The sequence below is a fragment of the Centruroides sculpturatus genome, unplaced genomic scaffold, assembly GCF_000671375.1.
Source record: "Centruroides sculpturatus isolate CEXI.00-Female unplaced genomic scaffold, Cexi_2.0 scaffold85, whole genome shotgun sequence".
Lineage (NCBI taxonomy): Eukaryota > Metazoa > Arthropoda > Arachnida > Scorpiones > Buthidae > Centruroides > Centruroides sculpturatus.
In genome coordinates this window covers 1,529,620-1,533,025 of record NW_019384798.1, presented here as the reverse complement: position 1 = coordinate 1,533,025, position 3,406 = coordinate 1,529,620, and the positions used below count along the sequence as shown (strand labels likewise).

The 3,406-nt window shown below is 35.3% G+C and overlaps 1 protein-coding gene and 1 pseudogene across 1 annotated transcript in view; both read right to left on the bottom strand.

The window, feature by feature from the left end:
- Positions 1 to 584, bottom strand: part of LOC111629471 (dimethylaniline monooxygenase [N-oxide-forming] 5-like) — an 8,527-nt gene extending 7,943 nt beyond the window's left edge. Inside the window, exon 1 of the mRNA XM_023373388.1 lies at positions 486 to 584. Coding sequence (XP_023229156.1) covers positions 486 to 584 — 99 coding nt within the window. The remainder of the gene's footprint in view (positions 1 to 485) is intronic.
- Positions 585 to 1,524: 940 nt separating this feature from the next.
- LOC111629470 lies at positions 1,525 to 3,005 on the bottom strand (annotated as a pseudogene).
- Positions 3,006 to 3,406: the final 401 nt, after the last annotated feature.

The following is a 3,406-nucleotide window of genomic DNA, read 5'->3' as shown; positions in this document are numbered from 1 at the left end:
GGGCATGGTTAAAACTCAAGACAGCGTAAGCACAATTATTCCAGATATTACAGGTTCCGACAAGTAAAGAATTTTTATAGTCCTGCCACAAATAAGCTATATATTGATTATTGACCATTTGTGACATGCTATAACGAGCAAAAATTTAAAAAAAACTAATAGGTAGGTTTAAAATTAATAAATACAAATGTATTCTGACAGTGAATGAGTTAATTATGCTTTCTATTTGCAAAATTCCTCAACCTTAACACAAAATAAGAAAAAAAGTGAATTTTTAAGAAATTTGCGGGATTTCCCGGGATAAGAAAAATTTCCCGGGATATTTCTCGGGTTAAAAAAACAACCGGGATCTCGGAATCCCGTTTGAGAAACCCTATACAAACATCATCGCACCGTACGAGCAGATACTGGACGTGCTGAAACAAGCTCATTTCCTGACTAATGGTCTGTGATGTGGTTATACAGTTTTGCATGGCCAACCTCACAATATGTCTGTCCTCTCGGGCGTTAGTCATGGGAGGGCATTGAGATCCTGCATGCCATTCAGTAAGACCCTCAGCAACCCATCGATTCCATATTCGCATGACAGTGGTTGGATTTCGACCAGTGAGAGTGGCAATATCATGGAACAATAATCCACACTCTTGATAGGCAACGATCTTGCCTCTATCAAATTCCTACACTTGCTGGTAAGCATTTCTTCTTCTTATTCGAGGCATAACACAATATTCTATTGAAACCCCAACCTTACAAAGCAATTTTCGAATGAGAAATCCACTGCACAACTTTTCTTTTATGCAGTGCTTCAGATGTCGTTTGTCCCTCCTGCATTGTCTAAATGCCCTGAAATACTAATCATTCGCATATCCCAACCTCTTCTTCCTTTCATATGGTCCTGGTGTTGCAATTTTAATGGCCAGCAGTGTAGAATATGTATATTTATGTACAATGTATAAGTTGGAAGGACTTTATATTATTTCTAGAATCCAGAATCAGTAAATAAAACCACTTAATAAATTTTTAAAGTTGTTTAATGCCTGGATGATAATTTTCTCATTTCTTGCTTAACAATATTTTATATTATAACAAATTAATGAAAAGAAAATTCTTTTAATGACTCGACTGCGGTTATTTTTTATCGCAAAGCATTTTTACATCGGGAATAATTGTCGAAATCCGCAACCTAACGTCATCTTCGGCATTTAATCAGTTTCTGTGTTTTGTTTTTGTGGCTGCATACAAAGAGAAAGACTTTTTACATATATAGGTCGATACAAATGACATTAAATGTTTCGCGGCTCTTTTGGCAATTTCAGGATATTCGTTCCTAATGTCGATCCAAAAATGCATAATATCAATTCGATTAAATTTTAGTTTCAATCGAGTGTCGGTCGACGTATCAATTTGTCCTTCTCTTTCTTTCATATGGAGTTCGGAGGTGTGGCAGTCTCGAAAAGGATTTTCAATTCGAGATAATTTTTCTTTTTGAACAAGAAAGCATTGGCAAAAGTTTTTTTGCAGATCTTATAAATGTTGGACCAAATTATTTTTTACATTTTTATCGAGATTAGCGTTACCGTCTACTAAAATATTGTGCAAATTAGGAAAGCATTCAAACTACCCAAAATTTCAATTTTAAAAGAGTAGCGTCGATTTTACTTTGTACCCTGAAAATATTGATATTTGTTCCTCGGAGCCACGCGTTGAGCTCGTTTAAATAGGTAAAAATATCTGCTAGATATACCATTTTCTGAATCCAAACTGCATCATTTAATTTTTGTTATAATTGAGGCGCAGGTTCGGATAAGAAAATTCTTATTTAATCTTTTAATTGGCAAAACCTTGCTAACACTTTTCCACGAGTTAACCAACGGACGTCTGCGCGCGACAGTAGTGTTTTATATAAACTTCCCATATTTTCACGCAATAAATTGAAAACTCTCGAATTTGATGGTCTTGATTTGATAAAATTTATAATTTTAACGCAATCATTAAGTACGTCTTTTAGCTCTTCTGGCATTTTCGTCACTGCCAAAGCCCGTCGACGAAGACGACAATTAGTACCAATGAGTACTTCTCGTCTGAAAATTTTTTTGTTTCACGCGTGCGACTACGCCGTTCAATTTACCGAGCATTGCCTCGGCTCCATCGGCACGTGCTTGATGACATAAATCCCCATATATATCTTGCTTTTTGAAATATGAATTTATCAAATTAAAAATTTCTTACGCAGTTGTTCCAGTTGGCAAACTTTTACAAATTAGCGTATCTTCTCGAGTAGCCATTCCGCGGATATATCTCGCCATAACGAGCGAGATGGCTAATCCAGCTATATCTGTAGTTTCGTCGAGTTGAATAGTAAATCCGTGTTCGGAAGCTGGCGAATGTCTTACGAGCTCATTTTCACAAAAATAGACGTATCTTTAACACGCCTTTAAACTGTAGTATCCGAAAGGGGGATACGATCGACTAATTTAGCGCGTTCTTCCCCAATCGTGGTAGTAACTACATCTTTTACGCGTGGCTCAATTAATTTTTCAGCCATCGTATAAGCTTCGCCCTGTTGAGCATTACCATAACTGACACGATACGATACTTCCAAAGCATTATCACGATCGTTTTTAACAAAGTTCATAAAGGACTTTTTTGTCTTTTTTTCTATTCTTCGACTCATTCCATTTTCTTTTAAAATACTCAACATTTTTATTTTGTAAAGTTGGTTGATTTGTTTCCGAATGTCTTTTCGATTTTGCGGGATTTAAACCGCTATTGCGCGTCACACGTTCGCACTCGACGCGTAACCTTTTTGGTTCATTTTTATCACCCATCCGTGTAAAACCAAATTTTATGTATTCTTCATTATACTTCCGCTTTTTACAAACGGGTAACTCCGAATTACCAGACAACTTTTTGGTAATAACATCTGGTTCGTTATCAACAGTAGTAGCGAAACTAGTTCCGCAATCCGTGCAATGGAGCTTACCAGTTTTCAACCACATATCCATTATTGCTACGGTAGTCTAATTAAATTGTAAATAAATAATAAGAGTTATCAATTATGATATAAAAACAAAATAAATACTCGCTTGTACGCTTGTACGTGATTGTATTTAACAGACTGGATGAGATTAACAGAACTAATATGCGACGTCGCGCGTCTCGATCGGTGTATTTGAAGCGCGTGACTTTTACCGAATTTCAAGATTTTATTTTATCCATAAAGTATTTATTTATATTTATTTTTAAAAATCATCTGCCACTTTATATCCAATTTATATTAATATTGTAATTTTTATCTAAATATTATATTAATCTAATATTTTAATAAGACAGTCCATTACCCCGTTCCTACCTGAAAAATTCCTTGTATAAATGATTTCCATTTTTAGTGTGTTTTGGCCGAGCA